The 19,515-nt window shown below is 40.7% G+C and overlaps 1 protein-coding gene and 1 long non-coding RNA gene across 2 annotated transcripts in view; one reads left to right on the forward strand and one right to left on the reverse strand.

Annotated features, from left to right (window-relative positions):
* The window catches only part of Cdc7 (cell division cycle 7), a 69,351-nt gene extending 67,510 nt beyond the window's left edge, over positions 1 to 1,841 (forward strand). Inside the window, exon 12 of the mRNA XM_021728021.3 lies at positions 1,516 to 1,841. Coding sequence (XP_021583696.2) covers positions 1,516 to 1,568 — 53 coding nt within the window. The 3' untranslated portion in view covers positions 1,569 to 1,841. The remainder of the gene's footprint in view (positions 1 to 1,515) is intronic.
* The window catches only part of LOC144368129 (uncharacterized), an 87,865-nt gene that overhangs the window by 4,465 nt on the left and 63,885 nt on the right, over positions 1 to 19,515 (reverse strand). The window contains exons 2-5 of the long non-coding RNA XR_013427902.1: positions 14,854 to 15,012; positions 14,664 to 14,765; positions 13,826 to 14,065; positions 5,076 to 5,252 (exon numbers count right to left, since the gene is read on the reverse strand). This is a non-coding gene — a long non-coding RNA (uncharacterized LOC144368129). The remainder of the gene's footprint in view (positions 1 to 5,075; positions 5,253 to 13,825; positions 14,066 to 14,663; positions 14,766 to 14,853; positions 15,013 to 19,515) is intronic.

A 19,515-nucleotide genomic window follows, 5' to 3' on the forward strand; every position in this document is an offset into this window, starting at 1 on the left:
GATCATTAGGTAGTTTAGCTTTGGGAGAGACTCTTCAGTGCAGCATGGGATTTTTAAGTAATATTGTTCATATTTCACTGATAAAATATCCCAGAACCCTGCTCCTGTTTACTCAACACCCAGTAGCCCACAGACAAACAGCACTCAGCAATCCCAACCATTCCTTTTACAATCCTAGTTTATTGATTTGTCTTGCAATGAATGAACTTCAGTAGGTTGGTCTTCAGAGAATCATGAGCCAAGGCTCATTCAAAATGGTCTCTGAATTGAGCCTCTCTTACCTTTCAAAAATGTCAGAAGCACTCTTTCACAATTTCCTACCTGTCTGTGTCCATCAGAAACCCAGGTGATATAAATAATTTGGAGGTATTTTCTTCATTTAAGTTCTTATAGGCTTTAGTGTATAGACAGCTATTATAAATAGTTGCCCAAATCCTACAAAAAATCTATATCTACCACTCATTGGACACCTACAACATAGATCTGAATCCTTATACTGCCCTTGAAAGATTCTTATCCCTATTATACACCAAAGGAAGGAAATAGCAACTCAGAGGTTAAGTGACTTGCCCAAGGTCTCCCCACCTGGTAGATGGCTAGGCCAGGATTCAAAACTAGCAATGACTTCTTTTTCATGAGGCCAAGCTGCCTCCCTCTCCCTCTCCTATTACCCCATGGGTGTGTATGCATGTGTGTGTACACACTCACAAGTGTATTGGAGTAATCCTGTGGACCTAGGATAGCTGTCAGTATCCTCTTTCAGTTTATACATTGCTGGTAGAGCCAGGCAATGATTGAATGAACAAAGTAAGACAGAAGGAAATGTGGGTAGACCACTCTGAAAGGAGAGCCAGAAGAAGCAAGGGAGGGAGGGAGGGAGGGAGGGAGGAGGAGGAGGAAACAGAGGAGAGGAGGGAAGGAAGAAAGCTGTTTTCTCCTGCCGTGGTAATAATAACTCAGGAGGATATTTCCTGTGGGCTTGTCAGTGAAGAGAAGCCTTTCCTGTGAGACTGAGGCATGAGGGGCGGAGAACATGGCTGCTGGTGGGGATCTATTTCTGTCACTCATGAGGCATGCTCTCTGGGGAGGATGTTGGCAGCATCATTTTCACCTCACAGGGAGGGCAGTGGCGTGCTCATGTGGGAAGTCACATGGGAAGGGTATTCAACAAGTCATTACAGACTCAGGGAAGAAGCTGCATGCTCCACAAGAAGAGTCACTCCAAAGTGCGTGGAGAAAATGGGACCAAGATGTTGTCTCAGACACTCACAGGAGCCTGCCAGAGATGTTCTCTATATCCCCAGCTTTGAGTCACCCTCTGAATACCCCCAAACCCTCCACCACAAAGCCTGTATTTAGAAAGCAGAGAAGTTTTACAATTGGCACAATTCTGTAAACACATTGGTTTAATTCCAATTTTACAGCTCACTACTCCCCGTAACACACAGTCTGTAAAGCATTTACAATGTTGTTCAAAATCTATATTACTATTTACATTCCCCGCCCTCCATGCAGGTAAAATGGATCTAGGAACTTGGCCAGAGTCCTGGGGAAACAACTTGGATTAAATAGAAACCACAAAAAGTAAAGCAACAAGAACACCAAATGGGATGTGGAAAGAACTGGGAACCCTCAGCATAAGGCCTCCAGGTGAGGAGGATCCAGTCATGTGTGGGCAAATTCAGAGAGACGGGAGCTCTTGGGAGGTTCCTGGAAGTGATCAGATGGATGCTCAGCACCACCTCACAGCCTATGTTTTATGTGAATTTGTTTTGCCAAGATTCTACCAGAAATCACCTCACTTTGTATACATTGCTTCTGTAAAGAATTAATGTAAAGTCTTCTGTAAAGTCCCTGGGACTTTGAGTCTTAGGATCCTGAGTCTTTCACAGAATCTGGCTCTTGGTTAGTATGCCCTGGGTCCTGTTGACATAGAGACTACACCCAACATCTCAGTCCCTGCCCAATCAATGTGGGCCACCCAGAGGTGCCCAGGGCGGACAGGATCCTCTGGCTGGCACGTGAGTTAACCCTTCCTAGAGGTAGATCCAACTTTGGTGTGGCCTCAAGCCTATATCATGTCTGCTCCTTTTAAAGAAAAAGAATGCAAAATTATAAATTTTAAATCTGGTACAGAACCTGTGGAAGCACTAGTCCTAGTGAAAGGCCCCAGAGCTAAAGCCAGCCATTGAAATAAGCCCACTTCTGCACCCCAGAGCTCTGACCACCTAAGGAGATCTTTGATGGCTCTTGTCTGATGATAAGAAGCAAGATTTGACCTGATTTCCTTGGAAACAGAGATAAATGAAGACTTTCAAGTGCTGGGTAGAAAGTAATTAGGTCAGGATAAGAAGTAAAAGCAATTTGTCAAGGCTAAGGACTATCAATAGATTGAAGGACAGTATTAATCAGTTCAAGAGTAATCATTTTAAAAGATTGCTTTAGAAACTTGTATTATAGAGGATATTTGCTGTTTTAAATAAATTTATGAGATACTGTTTGCCAGCAAATAACACTTATAGCTTTTTGTTGCTGTTATTCTTTAATTCTGTGCATTCCTAAAGACATGGCTCACTCATTGCCTTGGGACCCAACATCCTAAAAATTGAGTGATTACTGAGCTACATGCTGAACAATGTACTAAGTTCTGCCCTTGGCCTCTAGAGCAGCCTGGCTGCCAACAGGCGCAAGTCTAAGGCAGGAAATGCATCTCATCTCCTGCTCAGATTTGATTCTTTAGCTACTCAAGCTGGTGTGCCATGATGAATAAAAGAAAGAGACATTTTAGGATCTGTTGTAAATTAGACCAATGAGCCGAGGAACCATGTCCAGCAGGAACAACTGCCCCAGGCTATCACAGGGGGTAAAATCCATGCCTGCAAAAATACAGGCAATGCCTCAGACCCAAGTAGGCCATGAAACCAGAGACTTTAGCCCAAGCCCCTAAAAGACCTTTTCTGAGCTTGGTGTCCTCAACCTAGCTGGTTGTACAACAGTTCATCTGGCGGAACCCCAACCCAGCAGTAAATAAGTACTATGTGAAAACAAAACAGTGTCCTTTGGATACCATAGACTTTGTTATTGGAAACCCCTGGCCAGAAAGGGAACTGAAACTGCTTAATTAGGGACATACCAGCATGTCAGGAAACCAAGTGTGACCCTGGGAGGAGTAGAGTAAGGTTCTGGCTGGAAGGATATTCAGGAGGGTAAGGGGAGGGCAGTAGGGAAGGCAGAGATGCACCCAAGGGCAAAAAAGGACCAAGATCTGCCCAGCCAGCTGCTCTTGGCTCTGGGTTCTGAGGAGTTAGTATCTCTTCTGAGCATAGAAGCAGTTCTCCATGGGCTTGAGCTGGGTTGCCATTGGGCTGAGCCATGCCTCTGACTTTGACAGACGGCAAGGAACAGCAGTGTTTTGAGGAGATTCTTTGCTCCTTTCAATCTTCTCACTTTGGAAACTTTTTGCTGGCTTTTCCTGGTTGTAGACACCTCTCACCAGATCTGAAAATCCCTGGGCTCTTGCTTTACTTAATTAATAATAACTTCCTTTTATTAAGCTCTTATTGTGACTGGGAATCATTTTAGGCATTCTGCCTTAAATAGTCTCACTCCTTCCCATACTATTTTCTACCTCAAGGACCCACAACTCAGACCATAATTCATTTGGCTAAGATCATACAACTAGTCAATTGGTGTAACTAGTATATAAGCCCAGGATGTCTGATTTCAAAGTCACTTACTAAATGCTGGTCAAATTCATTGAACTAGTTCTTACTAGAGATAAAAACATTAATATAGTCAACTCTTTATTGATAATGCTTTAAAATGATTTTAAAGCAATTAATCCAAAATTCACCAACATTTGATCCTAGAATATGTTTTTGTTCCTATGTTTGAATATGGGTATGTTTGCTATTCTAGGAATTTGTAACTCCAAACAAAGTAATAAAGATAAAGGTAAAGGAGCTCCAAATTATGAGTTTTCCTATTCTGATTTTCCTACTAGAACTACTCCCTACACAGAGCTCCTCTCCCTCTGAATCCTCTCCATTGATCTATTAGTAACCCTTAGCTCCCTTGAGCTTCCAGATGTACATACTCAACTACTTAGTTGATGTCCCCAGTTAGAGGGTTAACAGGCACCTCGTACATCATCCACATGACACACTTTGTCCTGCTCTCCCAGTAATCACCACCTCAGGAAGAGATACCACCATCCACTCAACTACTTAAACCCAAAACTTAGGAGTCATCCCTGGTTCCTTTTCTCACCTTCCACATCCCATCTACTGCTGATTCCTTCTGGTTCCTCCTCCAAATGCAAACTGGATCTCATCTAAACTGTCATCCACTCAGAAGCCTCAGTCTTCCTCCGTATAAAAAGGGGAGCCCAGCTATTTTACTTTCTTGGTTTCTATTTGTTATCAAACTATTCAGAGAAATGCCAATGTTTTTCCAGGGATAGCCCTGCCTGGGAGGGGGATAGTCCTTTGTAGACTGTGGTTCTAATATAAAATTTAAGCTGCCATACCATTACCAAAATATTTCTTGGCCAATCCACCAATCTAGTCTGGCAAAATTCTCATCTTGGGAAAATCATGTACCTATTTCAGTTGATTTTTTTTTATTTTTACCAACTGTTTAAAAATAATAGTAAATCTTTAAGAGATAATATAGGTATATCAGGTTTACACAAAAACTTCTTTCACATTTTTTTTAATTATTTTTCAAATGACGAAAATGGTCTAAAAGTAATCTGGGAAATTACTAACTCCCTTAGCAGCATTAAATAAATTCCTCTTCTGTGAAGTATCAGGAACTGTTTATTTCTCCATGCTCTCAAAGGCAATCTGGATTTTCAGTTAACTATCACAGAGGTGGACTGAAATGGGAGCTGTAGTCACTGGTAGATTAATTATAATTTTTTTTCAAGTATTTTGAACACACTCTTTTGGTTATGCAATCGACCTTAAAAAGTAGATCTTAAAACCTTGGAGTCTATAATACTTTGGGTCAATATATGTAAGAGTGTGTGTGTGTGTGTGTGTGTGTGTGTGTGTGTGTGTGTTTACTCTTACCCAGGATTCCTTAGTGATCTGCTCCTGCTCTTTGTGAACTGACAGACCCAAGCAGTACTGCAGAAATACAGATAGCACTGCTCCACGGCTGTGGTCCTTCATATACATTCCTGGGAAATGTAATCCTTGAGGTTTCCAATCTCCTTTCTCTTGGAATACAGATATGAGCAGATTTTACTGTGGAAAGAACACATGCACTTTGGTTTACATTAAGATTAATTGGAGATGGATAAAGAAAGGAGGGCCATTTGGGACCAATATTTACTAAATCTAAATCTCCATTATACTGCAGCAGACTTAATTAGTGCTTAAATTCTAACTTAATTGTGACAAGCTTCCTTCTGTTTACATTTCTGCAATTAAACAAACCATCACCTCCTCAGTGGTCCCTCTTAAAGAAGAAACACAGCTGGCTCAAAGTTAGTTTTAGTTTCCACCCCCTCCTTTCTCACCTTTTTTTTTTCTTCTAAGACTTGAAAAAAAAAAAAGTTCAGCTCTCAGCCCAGCTGTTAGGCAAATATAAATTCTTATCGACAACTAAATTAAACATAAATATCTTCAGTTTATTTTGTACAGAATTTGCAGGAGTGGACTTCAGGGGGTGATAAAGTGAGTGACAATTTAACTGAATTAGTAATGAGAATACTTTCTGATTGTATTCAGATACATAAGAACTTATCAATTAATAGTTAAAACTTTAAAAACTATAGTAGTAGGCTGGGGATGTGGCTCAAGTGGTAGTGCGCTCGCCTAGCATGTGTGAGGCACTGGGTTATCTTCTCAGCACCACATAAAAATAAAATAAAGATATTGTGTCCATCTAAAACTAAAAAAATAAATATTAAAAAAACTATAGTGGTAATTAACTCCTACTCCATTCCCTTTTTTTTTTTTTTAATACTGGGGTTTGAACTCAATATTTTTTTAAAAAACAAATACTGCTCTCCCACTGAACTACATCCTCTTTTATTTTATTTTTTTTTTATTTTGAGACAGAGTCTCACTAAGTTGTCCAGGCTGGCCTCCAGTGTGATTCTCCCTGCCCTTTGGTTAACTAAGGCTCCCTACAAAATACTATATTAAAAGATATCTTGCTGGTCTACAGGGCCAATATTTGATATGCTGAGATGGCATTGTTTGAGAATAGGTGGGCTACTTCCAATCAGGGCTCTATTCAACTTTCTAATAACTAAGAGAGGTAATTCTAGCTGATAGAAAAATTAATTTCCATCTTTATGTGCTCTGTATGCAGATAATTCCCTAAAAAAGAAAAAAAAGTTTGAAAACGTAAAACAAGACTTTGGCAGTGTCTTTGAGTTGTGCTTAATAGAGCAGGATGCAGCTGTGCAGAGATGCAGCTAAGGGAGAGAAAGAAAGCAGCCTGAAATTGTAGGTGTAGATTAAACTCCGTGCGAACAGGTGGTTTTTAAAGGCTGTGACTTTGGGTTTACATGACTCACAATCGAGTCCGCAGAAGAAGAGGTTGACTAAAAGAATGAATATAATAAAGCTGAAACTTGAAGGTTCTGATAAACATGTGTTTGTTTCAACCTTTCCCCCACAGGTCCCCTTTCTTTTCCTTATTAAATCTTTTCTCATGGTTACTTTTACCCCTGGAGGTACAATGAAGTTTCGTGGTTTTATCAGGGGAGGAGGTTGGGTATACTGCTTATAATCAAAAATCCATTTTCATCACTTTCTAAGTTACATAATTTCTCTGAACTTCAATTTCCCCAGGAATAAAATAGGGGTGATTATTCTGTGCCTATCTCATATAATTAAATGAGATGGTGTTTTAAATGCCTGACACATGGATAAGTCCATGGAATGACAGATGTATAACTTTGACTTGAAGTTACTCTTGCTTGCCTCAATCAACTCTCCACCTAGAAACCTTAGAATTGAATGAGACTACCTAGAGAGGAGATATAGAGGAGGAGCAGCTAGGAGCACCATTCAAACATGGAGGCAGAGCATATCACTGTCCTGTCCAGAGCCTCTAGTGGCTTCCCATTACATTTAGAGTAAAAGTAAGAGTCCTCAAAATCATTTCCTTCATGATCCTTCCACCCTGTTCCCCCTTACTCCCTCTACTCTGGCTGTATTTTTCTCCTTGCTTTCCTTCAAATATGCTCAGCATCCTTTTTTCTTGAGACCTTTCTACCTGCTATTCTTTTGCCCAGAACACTCTTTCTTCAGGCATCACCCTCACCGCCTTCAGGTCTTGGCTCACATAACTTTCCAGAAAAGCCTTCCCCAAGCACCTTGGCTAAAAATAGCACCACCACCATCCAAACCCTTACCCTTTTATTTTTTTCCTTGATTCTTACTACTTAATACTAAAATGTGCTTATTTGCTAAATAATTTATTTATCTGTCCCCTGCCTCTAGAAATTATGCTTTATCAGATTAATGTATATTTTATTTTCTACTCTATTTATATAGCCTAGAACCATGCCTGACACATTGTAAGAACTCAATAAATATTCATGAACTGAATGAATGCCAGACAAGGTAAACTCTCATTCGTCAGTATAAGATTTGGTGTGCATCAGAATCACATGCAATACCTATTTTTGTACCCATTCTCAGAAATTTTGATTCATTAGGCCAGGGAGGGAGCAGGGATCTGCTTTAACACATGTCTCAGGCGACTCTAAAGTAGTCAACAGACCAGACTTTCAGAAACATTCCCAGAGACAGTCTATTAAATAATGTCAATGGAAAGAAACTACATTAAGTAGATATTATTTTTAATGCAATGGGCTACCTAGTTAGGTGGAACTTGATATTTCTTTTAGCAGGAGCTATTCGTATATAAGTGGCCAAGCAGTGTTGCATATAGGAAGAGACACTAAGTTGGTTTGGAATAAATCTTTGTTTTGAGAAAAAAAATCACTTAAGGGGTCCTTCTTTGGTCCCTCTTAAAGTCATGGGGACTCACTGTCCCAGGGGAGAGAGGTAAGATGAACTTTTCAGGACTTGACAAAGGCTGCCCTTCCACACAGGAGTGCTGTGGGGCTTCATGCCACTGGAGCTTCACTGGGGGTAGAAAGGGTCCAAACTTTTTTTTTTTCTTTTTGGTACTGGGGATTGAACTCAGTGACACTCAAACACTGAGCCACATCCCCAGTCCTATTTTGTATTTTTATTTAGAGACAGAGTTTCACTGAGTTGCTTAGAACCTCACTTTTGCTGAGGCTGGCTTTGAACTCATAATCCTCTCCTGTCTCAGCCTCATGACCTGCTGGGATTACGGGCCTGCATCACCATGCCTGGCCCAAGCTCTGCTTCTGAGAAAGGCCAACAAGTGTTCTGAGGGTGAACTCACAGGGAGGGAGAGAAGTCAGAACCCACTCTAGGGCCTGAGCTAGCAAAGGAGAAGGAGGTGTTGGAAAACTTGATCTGAGGAAGGCTCAAATGAGACCATCCTTTCTTAATCACTCCTTGAATGAAGGGGTGTACTCTTGGGAACAATTAGTTGTTTATATAGAGTTATAACTTTGATAGCCTCTTGTGACTCCCCCACCATGGCCAAGTATAACCTAATTCTGGAGATTGTCCTTCCTCAAGAATTACTGTTACCCTGTGCAGGAATCTGTACTAATTCTTGCTTGTTTTCTTTATATGTTGCACATTCTAGCAAAGAGCTGGTCAATTTCCCTTTAAAAAGGGTGGAGTGAGGACTTGCATCTCTGGAACTCTCTCCACCCCAGGGACCATGGTGAGAGCAGTTTCTATGGCACAAACTAAACCATTCCTACTTTAAACATCCAGCTCATTCAGCATGATGATAAGAAACAGCCTCTTCTCTAAGCTGCCTTTCTCATCTTGTTATCATTCCTACCAGGTGATGTGAATATTATAGTTCACTTGCTTATGATCTGCAATATTTTAAGCAAATGACATAAATGTAAGAAATCAAACTACCAAATCATATGGGTGAATTATTTCAGGATCATTAAGTCCTTGAAATCAATAGAGGCCTTGTCTGTGTGTTGGTGTGTATTTTCTAAGACAACTGTGGCAATTTTTAAATGTCACTACATTACTTTGCATTTTAATCTTCTGCATTGTAAACATCCTGCCTGGGTGCTGGATGAGTGTTAACAGGAAGGAAAAAGCTGGTAAATTTGATACCAGTGTTCTTCACTTCTTTCTCCCTCCCTTCTCCCTAGACACCTGGGTGAATACACACACCCACACAAATGCACACACCACAGATAATGGAGAGCCCTGTGTTAAAAACAGAAGTCATGGGGCTGGGGTAGTGGCTCAGTGGTAGAATATTTGCCTGGCACATGTGAGGCACTGGGTTTGATCCTTAGCACCACATAAAAATAAATAAATGAAATAAAGGTATTGTGTCCATCTACAATATTAATATATATTAAAAATAAAAACAGAAGTCAGAGTGGTTCTTCAAAGTTTTCGTATCAAGACCCTATTGCCTTCATTTGTTGGGGTAGGAAACAGGACTCACCAGGCATCTTTGATTAACACAGTCAATAACAGTGAAAAAACTTCACAGAAATGGTATTCACATTCAAGTTCTTAACCAAGGCTCATTACTCTTTGTTTTTAAATAGCTATTATTCATTGAAGACTTGCTGAGTACTATGCTTTGTGCTAAGAACTATCCTTAGCGCTCTTCTTGCATTAACACGTTCAGCTTCAAAACTCAATGATGTACTTATTATTCTTTCTCTTTTATAGATGGGAAAACCAAGGCAAGGCCCTAAGGCTTAGGAATTTTCCCAAATTGACTGAGCCAATAAGTAGCAGAACTGGAATGTGAACCCAGATCTACTGTGCTCTTCACTATCATATCATACTTTCCTTCTGTCACCTTCTCTAAGACCCTGGATTTGTAGTAAAAAGTCTAGGCTCAAGTGCCAGCTCTGTTTCCAACTGTGAACTTGGGCAAGTAATTTGAGCCTTTTGATTTTTTTCCTGTCTATAGAATCCAATCAAAATTATTAAGAGGTTAACATGATAATATATGGAAAAGCATTTTGCAAACTGAGGTATGCTCTAGAGGACATAAATACCATCATTGAAGTACACTGTCCCATGATCCTATGTCACTGACTCACTTCCCTTCTGCTTGAATTTGACTCCTTAACAAATACAATACACACATGCCTATGTTAGTATAGTTCATGAGCTTTATGGTTGGATTTCACATCAAAAGGAGGAGTCCCAAAGGTTATGAATCTGGGGTCAAGTGGTTTGTGTTAAAGGGTGCAGTGTGTGTATTGTACTGCCTAGAGCCATGACTACAATCTGTACTCTAAGTTCCAGAGACCCTGATGGAGTTAAGCATCAAGCTTTTTCTTGTTAGAGCTGGTAGCACATTCATTAACTACCTCCCTCAACTGATTTGATGGACAGCACTAATACAAGTCTTCCTAGATACAAGAAAGCAGAAAATTGAGGTAATATGCCAAATAATCAAAGGTGAAAAAATCCACCCATTTCATTCATCAAATAGAGGCAGAGAATGCTTTTGGAATTCTTACTGACTCTTTTACTGTATGGCTTTGTTTTTGGAATATTTATATTTAAAGACCCTTGATGATGGCAATGAAAAGGAAAAAAGGAGAAAAATGTGAAATTCTAAATACAAAATACATACTGTACCTTTTATTTATGTCAACTTCTTGACTCCTTATAAAAGTGATAATTTGAGATCAATTCACATTTGGAAATATTGAAAGTGGATTATTGGCATGCACACAAACAAAGGCATAAATAGGCAACACTCAAGAGAATTCATACTTTTTACATTTTACATGAGGCCAATGAGGTTTTTCTGAAACTGGAGTTTGAGGTCCTAATTTGGGGTTTCAGAAAATCTCAGAAGTTTGTATCTTGGTTAAAGCAGTAGGATCTGCTATACAGGCCCTCCATTGGTTGATCCTCACCCCCATCAGTTGTATTGACATTCCGGCTATTCTTTACAAGTGGTACATAAGAGAGAGGGTGGAAGCCCAGTGTGGTGGTGCATGCCTGTAACCCCAGTGACTTGGGAGACAGAGGCAGGAGGACCATGAATTCAAAGCCAGCCTCAGCAACTTAGCAAAGGCTTGAGGATGTGGCTCATGGTTAAGTGCCCCTGGGTTAAACATCAGTACCAAAGGAGGGTAGGGGGTAGTGTGAGTGGATGGATCCACTCAGTCAGTCCTGGAAATACATGATACATGTGCTATTGACTCAATGTTACCTTTATTACAAAAAAGGATGCTTTAGGATGCTTCTCTGGTTCACCTAGCTTGAGAAATGAAAATAAAATAAGTGGTAATCGGTAAGGAATCACTACTTAGACATATTTATAAATATTTAGTTTATGTTTCAATATTTGGAAGGAAATTTTTACCCTTTCAGAAGTGTTTTGGCAAAATAATGGTTGAGGAGAAGTTTTCAGGACAATGGAATGAAAAAATGGATGGCTGGTCTGTATGTTGATTTGGAAGTTATATTAAATCAGTTTGGATGCTTTTGTGAGCTGGAAATACCAACTCAAATAAACTTAATAAGGAAATTTATGATTTCACATAACATGAAATCCAAAGGCAGATGGACTCCAGATGTGATGTCCCAGGACTGTGTTCCATCTCTCACTGATTCTGTTATCTTACCCAACGCCTGCATCAGCTTTGCCCTCTCCTGAAAGCAAGATGGCTGCCACTTTACCAACACCATATCCAACCAGGACAGGACTATGATTCACATAGGCAGAATCATGTGTCTTTTTTGGTTCCTCTTTCTTAGGAGCAAGGAAAACTTTCCCCTGACCACTATCCCCAGCAGACATTTTAAAAATATTTTTATCCTCTTTGTATTTGATTTTTTCCTCTTTTTATTGGACAGAACTGGGTCAAATGCCTGTTCCTGTACCCATTAAGGGGAATCCCATGATTTGCCTAAATAGAATATGCTCCAGGAGCTGAACATGGAGCCCTGAATCACACTGGGGAGAGACAGATAACTGAGCAGAATCAGTTTCTCTCAGGGAGGAACCAACAAGTAAGCAACTGAGTCAGCTGAAGAAAGCTCGGTCTTCACTTGAGTCTGAACATAGCATGGCCACAAGCCTTATCCTCTTGAGACAACATTACTCACAGTGTACTCTGCAGAGTTTTCTATCGGATTTTTATGTGAAGTATCATTTTTATCTGACCTCGTGCTGCAGTCTTCTTTTTTCCGTAGCAGAGACCACAATGGAAATCCTACTATAAAAACACTTGAGTGCTATCAAAAGGACCAGACCATATACGGTGCTAGGGACCTTTTTATTTTAAATAAGAAACAAAACTATTTATAATTTTACAAGGAGTCTGCCCTATTTTAGTAAATATTTGGCAAGGCTTCTTGATTAAAAGAGCAAACTGACCCTTGTTCTGCAGGGTTGTTTCGCCATAACTGAGATCGTTCATTAATTTTCTGAAAATAGAAGCAATGAGTGTGTGTTCTTTTGCCCTGTGACTAAGTAGTGCTTGCTAGTGATCTGTTTTAAACTTTATTTGCTTAGGCATAATTGGTCAGGTGTCTTTTAAACCTTGGTCCTATTCGGACCCCATTCTGAGTCACAATCACCAAATGATACAATTGGAAAATAATCTCCCACAGATGGAGCAAAGATACATTAATATGGCCCTGGAGACCATGGCCTGTTTGACAATACATTTCATACTGGACCTCAGAGGTCCTGGATTTGGTAACAAGCCCCATGTGTTTTGAGAGAAAGTGATTCCCTCAGCACGTTCTGGGAGAGGCCTGTTGAGTACCACATGTTTCTGATTCATTGGCAGTTAACTCATTCTGTGACGTGGGGTTTGTAGGAAACTCTCTGGGCCCAACTACCTTCTCTTGCTTAAAGTTATCCTCTTGCCAGCTGAATTGGAAAGATATGGTACAGCTGTAAGGAGTGATTTTAAATTATCCTCAGAAATTCTGCAGAACAGCCATGTTGGCAACTGCCTCATGACACCACATAGCAGGTTGGTGAGGCTGGGTGCAGGATTTGACAGCTGTCCCACACAGTCAAATGTGCCTCTCTTTCTACTCCCTGTCGAACATCCTCTGGTCTGAGCTGGCAGTCTCTGGTCCTAAATCAAAGCTGCTCAGAAGAAAAGTCATCAGTAGATATTAAGGAAAAGGACTTAGAATCCTAAAATTTCAGAGCTGGAAATTGCTTTAAAGATCATCTAGTTCAATCTCATTTCTTAAGAGGAACCAAATGTGGGGCAACTTGTCTAATTGTCACATATCTAGTTCCTTGTTTAGTCCCTCACTTCTTTACTGCTTTCCAGTTACTAGTGAGAAATCCAAAATCAAACTCTCTATGTGGGTAACTCAGAGTCTGAAATATACTACTTGTTTCCTGGAGCACCAGGAAACTGCTGATGCTCTAATTAAAAATAAGAAAAATGAATGTCCCCATCTCACAGAGCCAGTGAGATTTAATAACAGCTCAGAACAAGCCTTGGCATAGGGTGAGAATTCAATAGGAGTATTCATTGACACGATTCTCTCCTGACAATTGGCAGGTGGAAAATGGGGCATCGAAAAGTGCTCCAAACCAGTATCAGTTAAGAAATTTTTAGTTGTAGCCCTATGATTTTAGATGAGTCTCTCACTTGAAATCTTCAGTTTTCTCTGTCCTGCTCTTACAAAGATTTTATGTATGTGAAAGCCATAAATCTCTATAGTAGAGCTTCTCAAATTCCACTGTGCATAAGAATCACCTGGGATCTTTTTAAAAATGTAGATTACATTATTGTAGATCAAATGTGGAGCCTGAGCTTCAGCATTTCTAACAAGTTGCCAGACGAAATGGATGATGCTGGTCCCCCCAGAATTGCATCATGAGGCAGCCTTCTGATCACCAAGCAGACAGTCACTTCCAAGACCCTCAAATTGTCTTCTTGACTCCAGGTGTAGCATCCATAACAGTGTGGATAAGTGGCCCACTGCTCCTAAAGATTCTGCAAAAGTAGATCCAAAGGGTCTCACTTAATGCCTATTTTTAAGGTCTTACATGTGTATAAAGTTTTGCCCTTGGTCTCATAGCAATCTCACACTTTGCTCAATACCATTTTGCAGACCTGGTAACCGTAACATCAATCTCTTAAAGCTCTTCTCTTAAGAGCTGGTTCCAATTCCTTGGCAATTAACTTCTTCAGGCTAAGGTTGAGCCAAGTACCAAAGGTTACCATTGGGATGGGTGTGATACCAGGGGAGGGGTGGATGATAAATTCAACTCTCAGGCTGGGAGTCAAATTATGTTCAAAACTGTTTCCGCTCCCTTATAAGTGTTGGTGTGGATGGGGAATGCGTGAAAGTCGAGGCAACAGCAAAATGCAGCAAGCAGCCAGGAAAACTAGGAATAACAGGAAAGAACTTGAAAGCAAAATGTGTTTCTATTCTAAGAGAGTTGTAGAAATGGTAATGGCCAACCTAGCTGAGAAGACTTGCTGACTGTCATTAAAAGTGAGTATGTGATTGGGTGTTTGAAACTTTACTTTGGGTTCTTCAGGAGAGTCGGTAAGTTAGGAGTTTGCTATTTGAGAATGATTTCTTTACCCAGGAGATGGGAATCCAGAGATGGCCATTAGCAGATGACTTCAAGGTTCAGCTTCCAGGGTCTTATTTTCTTCAGAAATATTCTAGTCGTTGGCAAAGGGTCTAAAAGAAGAATGTTTGGACAGACAAAATGAGAACCAAAGAACGGAGAAGACCACCAGGTAACTCCTGCTCTTGCCTCAAGACTCACCCAACAGCCAGCTGTCCTCTGCACCCTGATCCCTGTGGCCCGCTCCCATCACACCATGCTGTGCTTAGCAGTGTGTCCCTTGAGGGCAGGTGCTGTCTCTTTTCTTGGTACCCCCATCCACATCTCAGGCTTGATCTCAGGAAACACTTGGTTATGTTTCTGGAATGAGAATGAAGGGCAGAGAGAAGGACTGGGGGAAAGAAAAAGGAAATCATAGAGGGGAAAAAAGAGGAGTGAAAGAGATGGAGAGAAACTTTGGAAAATCAACCTTTCATGGTTCCAAGAATGTTTTCCAAAATTCTTCAAACCAGGTCCTATTACAAGGCTTTACTTTCCAGTTGAGCTTGATTGCACATCTGTAATAAAAGTAAATGATGTCTGAACCTGACTGAAATCTAAAATTTAGCCTTCTCCAAGACATCAAATGTGGCCATCTGACCTTAAATATGGAGAGGAAGACTCAGCCTTCCTCTAAGTTGGTGTTGATTCCCTTTGTGTTAAAGCCAAGTGAAAGATGAAGCAGGTTCGACATACACCCAGAGCAGATGTTGTCCCCCTCCCTCAGCCAAAAGGGCCTGACTCTGGCTGACCACTTCTATGGGAAAGGACAGAAGCCACAGGGCCTGGGGTCCAGCTGACACTACATTCCCCAAACCTACTGCAAGGAGATTATGTTATTTCAGCTATGCTTCGTTGGATGGCAAATATGTGAGCTGCTTTATGAGGACCTGGGACGTTGCAGAGTCTTCAAATTTACAGCTGTGCTGTCCCCGCAGGAGAGTTAATCACTCAAACCAGGCACTGTTCACGGTGCTGGCTGAGGAAGCCATTCTCAATCCCTTGGCACACCCAGGTTATGAAGGTGTGCTGAGACAAGAAAAAGCTCAGTGAAGGCTACATTTCCGAAAACCCTGGGGGCTCCTTTTGCCCCACACTTTTCTGCAGTGACCATTATAAAACAGATGCATGCAGTTTTCTCATGATACACACCGCCAGCAGCAAGAGAGAGAGGGCATCTCTGTTCTCATTTCTTATAGGACCAGAAAACTAAGTTCTAAATGCCATCATTAAAGCCAGAACACAAGATGTGACTTTAGGCCCAAATTGTAACCTTTGGGATGGTGTTTCTCCTCTCACAAGGCTCAAATACTGTCAGGTGTGATGGCGCACGCCTGTAATCCCCGCTGTTCAGGAGACTGAGTCAAGAGGATCATGAGTTCAAAGTCAGCTTCAGCAACAGTGAGGGAGGAAGCAACTCAATGAAACCATCTCTAAATAAATTACAAAATAGGGCTGGGAGTGTGGCTCAGTTGTTGAGTGCCTCTGAGTTCAATCCCTGGTACCCACTACCGCCTCCCCAAAATTGCGATCTACTTTTTGTACTGGATTCCTGCCATAAGTCTGTAAAGTGCTTTAAAACACTTCTGAAACTTAAGACTTTATGTATGTGGTGACTATCATGTGTCATCTCAGCCATGTTGAAGCCAAGCCTCCCAGAATTCCCTTTTTTCCATGGTTCCTTAAGTGAGATTTGGAAGGCAAAGTTTAGGCAGCAGCCCTTTTTATGCTCAGAAGGTTAGTATAGGCACCAGGTGCTTGGCAGCTCATGTGTGTTGTTGAGCATCTACTGGTCTACCATGCCAGCCTGGGGCTCCCACTCCTGCTAGTTCCCTTCCTTCAGCAACACCAGGTCCTGGGCCAGCTATGTGTGCATCTCTGATAAAGAGCACCAACTTCTTCTGCTAGTCACTAACACTCTCAAGGCTCAAAGAATAGGGTTGCTGGTTGTTCTCGGGTGTTCCAGATTATCTTTGCTCTTCCTCGTTGCACGTCTAGTTCTCTGTTCTTAACCTACCGTGTCTTCAGTGCCAACACCACATTCAGAGGCAACTGTGTGCACAGCCTTCTCCAAGAGATGCCACAATTGTTTGTGATATAATTCACAATTTAAAAAAAAAAACCACTTTTTTTTTTATATCATCCATAATTGTTCTGGTCTTCTGATTTAACCTTGGCTGATGGTATGTGTAGGGCCAGCACTGTCACAGACTTGAAAGGATAGTGTGAGTAAATGACAATTAATAGCGGCAACTCTAAATTTCATCATTAGTTTGTTGTTTGCTTTGTGACTTTCATGAACAGTGTAGTTGACCAGTCAACTAATTTGGTGGCTTTTAGTACACGATCCTTTTATTTCCTCCTTTTCCCTTCTCCACCGAGGTTGTCTCATGTCATTTCCACTGCCAGGAAACGGCTTTGCTGTCTGAGACTGGATCTCAGGTAGGCCAACTCCCATACCTCAACGTGTTCCTGCATTTTTACCCTTCTTCTCGTCTTCACAGACCTCAAGCAATAACTATTTTCCCTTATGCGTGCCAAGCCCTCTTTCAGGGGCATTGACCCAACTCCCCTTCTTCATTCCTGCTTTCTTTTTTGTTGTTGTGGGAGAAAGTTTGAGTACAGGGATGTTTTACCTCTGGGTTACATCCCCAGCCCTGTTTTTGGTTTTGTTTTGAGACAGGAATTCTCTAAATTGCCCAGGCCAACTTTGAACATGGCATCCTCCTGCCTCAGCCACATGAGTAGCTGGGATTATAGGCATGTGCCACTGCACCCAGTTTATTTCTGCTTTCTTTGCCTTTTTCCCCCCTCTTAGTTCCATTATTCTTTTGCTTTCCACAAAATCTGGTCCCCCTATTTTCAAACACATCAGCCCACCTATTCCATTTTCAAGAGCATCTATCTTTGACCCTGCTATCCCCTCAAACTATCCTCGTATCTCTTTAGTGAAAGGGAAACTGTTGCCTTCGCCCCCCCTCTTATTTGGCACCTTCAAAATCAGATTTCATCCCCACTTTATATGCCAGAAGCTCTCTGTCTGGGCTGCACATAAAAAATCACATGGGGCCCAGGACGTACATCCAGATGGTTTGATTTAGTCACTCTACAGTGTGACCCAGGCCAGGGGAACCTGCTCCTTGCCCTATACATTTGCAAATTCCATGCTCTTGACAGGAAAGGGGACCATCTGCCAAACTTAAAGCAATTTGGGAATACTAAGAGGAAAAGATGGACATAATATTTGCCTTCATAAGAATTTTAAAGCTTCCGGGTAAATAATTTTTTTGCTATTAAATTAATGAACAAATTATACATATTAATATCCAACAGTGGTAAGAACAAACTTCTCATTCATTACTAATGACTGACTAACTAGGTATAATTCTTTGAGAAAACAACTTAGCAAACCATACAGGGGAATAAAAATATACATGATATTTAATCCATTATTTCTACTTCTGGACGTCTACCCTAAAGAAATAATTCAAGTCGAGCATGGTGCCACACACCTGTAATCCAAGCAATTCAGGAGGCTGAGGCATAAGGATCACAAGTTCAAGGCCAGCGTCAGCAACTTAGCAAGACCCTGTCTCAAAATAAATACAAAAGGCTGGAAATGTAGCTCAGGGATGAAATGCCTCCAAGTTTCTATCCGCAGTATTAGTAAAGAGGGAGGAGAGAAATTTAAATGCTGAAATGAGCTAACTTCTTCAAAATGCCCACTGCAGCATTATAATAATGAAAAATTGAAGAAACATAAATAACCAAAAGAGAAATGACAAAAATATATATGGTGTATCTAGTGGTTGGAATATTGAGATATAAGTTGATGAATAATTATGAAAACTATAACATGAAAAAATGCTTACAGTACAATAAGTGAGAAGAAAAAAAAACAGTACATGCAATTATAAAGTAGGGGGAACGATGGTAAAGAAAGTGTACAAATCAATCCTGGTTTAAAGTAAAGGTGTGGCTTCTCAAATGTTGCACTTTCACATTTTAATCATAAATTCTAAATATTAACTTAGACATTCGGGCAAATAGATTTAAACTCTTTTTCTAAACTCTCCCAGCCCTCTATAAATTTTTAATTTGACTTTTGTTGACTTTCTTTTCGAATACATTTGCAAACAAGACTAGCAAGCTTTGTGCTGATAACTTGAATCTTGTAAACAGGCTCCAAGTGATGACACAATTCCCTTCCATCTCATCCCTTTTTAGGGAAGCTTCTCTCATTTCCCCAGCTGGAAAATTTATGGGGGACATTTGACTTTATGCTCTCATTTCGGTTTCATCAGCAACATGATTTCTCCAGTGGGTTGTTTTTTTCTTGTAGCAAAAGGAAGAAATATTCAGGCTCACAGTTAATGGCTGAATCTCGAAATCAATCCTAAGGGACTTACTCTCAGCTTTTCCTCAATTCCCTGGTAAAATAATTGATGATAATTGGGTTTTGTGGTTCCTATTTGGGCTTGGGGATGGAAGAGAAAAACCTAAAGTTATGAATCGTGGAAAACCTTAAAGTTATGAATGCAAGTCATCCCATAGTGGAACAAAATACATAAATGACAGTGAATACAAAGAAGATGGTCTCTAAGATTTTTTTTTTTTTTTTAATTAAGCAAGGTCGAGGAGAGGCTTGTAGCACATAATAGACTGGACATTTCTGGTTTTCTGTTTTATTTATTTTTGTTTGTGTGTGTGTGTGTGTGTTTGTGCACACATGCACGTGGGCCTTGGAACCCAAGACCTCACACATCCTGGGCATGCACTCTTCCACTGAGCTGTAGCTCCAGGCCTGGACACCTCAGAATCTGA

This window comes from Ictidomys tridecemlineatus, chromosome 11, assembly GCF_052094955.1.
Source record: "Ictidomys tridecemlineatus isolate mIctTri1 chromosome 11, mIctTri1.hap1, whole genome shotgun sequence".
Taxonomy (NCBI): domain Eukaryota; kingdom Metazoa; phylum Chordata; class Mammalia; order Rodentia; family Sciuridae; genus Ictidomys; species Ictidomys tridecemlineatus.